The 1168-nt window shown below is 31.7% G+C and overlaps 1 protein-coding gene across 1 annotated transcript in view; it reads left to right on the top strand.

Annotated features, from left to right (window-relative positions):
- The window catches only part of LOC107616563 (tetraspanin-6), a gene marked incomplete at its 3' end in the record, with an annotated part of 1968 nt that continues 1074 nt past the window's right edge, over positions 275-1168 (top strand). Inside the window, 1 exon segment of the mRNA XM_016318513.2 lies at positions 275-908. Coding sequence (XP_016173999.1) covers positions 414-908 — 495 coding nt within the window.

Raw genomic sequence — 1168 nt, 5'->3', positions numbered from 1 at the left:
AATTAACCAATTTATTATTATTAATTAATTTTTTATCTGAACTAAACCGATTTAATAATCGATTCATGATTAATCTAATTAAACCAATTAATTCGGTCTAATTCTGAGAACCATAGAATTATGCCATCAGCTATATGGATAAACATGTCAAAATTTGTGACTATAATAAAATAAGTGAAGAAGGGCAAATTTGTCATCTGAAATAAAAATACAACTTCCTTAATAACTAAGATGAAGAGAATTGGATATTTATATATATAGATATCTGCACTACTCCAATTAAAGTTTCCTGATACACTGATGCAGCAAAAAAGAAGAAAAAGATTTGATTTAGCCACAAACAAATAAAAAATAATTGGCACTAACCCTTTTTAAGAGGCACCACAGAACACAAGTCACAAGAAATTATTATCATGATGTATAGGTTCAGCAACACAGTGATTGGTTTCTTGAACTTGTTGACACTGCTAGCATCAATTCCAATAATTGGAGCAGGGTTATGGATGGCAAGGAGCAGCACAAGATGTGCATATTTTCTACAAACACCACTTCTTGTGATAGGGTTCATAGTGCTGGTGATTTCACTGGCCGGTTTCATTGGTGCATGTTTTCATGTGGCATGTGCACTGTGGATTTACCTGGTGGTGATGTTGATTCTAATAGCAGCACTCATTGGTTTGACTATGTTTGGTTTTGGTGTGACAAGCAAGGGTGGTGGTGTTGAAGTTCCTGGTAGGGTGTATAAGGAGTATCATATTGAGGATTATTCACCATGGTTGAGGCAAAGAATCAAGAATCCTAAATACTGGAACACTATTAAGAATTGTATTTTTGGTTCCAACACTTGTTCTAATGTTATCAATTGGACCCCTTTGGATTATATGCAGAGAGATATGTCACCAATTCAGGTACAATTTATCATTCCATCATTTTATTTATTTCACTCTTGTCAATATTTATTAGATTCAATATTATTTTTTATGTTTTTGTATTTGATCTTTGCTTTACATGCTAAGTGAAATTTTTAATAGCTAATTAGAGTTATGAGTTAGTGAAATAAAAAGTTAAATTAAAAAGTTTATTTATTATTATAATCCAAATAGGAAGAAGAAGAAGAAAAAAAGAGTAAAGATGATTTCAAATATTTTTGGTCTCCCTCCAGCCTAAC

Source organism: Arachis ipaensis, chromosome B09 (genome assembly GCF_000816755.2).
Source record: "Arachis ipaensis cultivar K30076 chromosome B09, Araip1.1, whole genome shotgun sequence".
NCBI classification, from domain to species: domain Eukaryota; kingdom Viridiplantae; phylum Streptophyta; class Magnoliopsida; order Fabales; family Fabaceae; genus Arachis; species Arachis ipaensis.
This window is presented reverse-complemented; position numbering and strand designations above follow the sequence as displayed.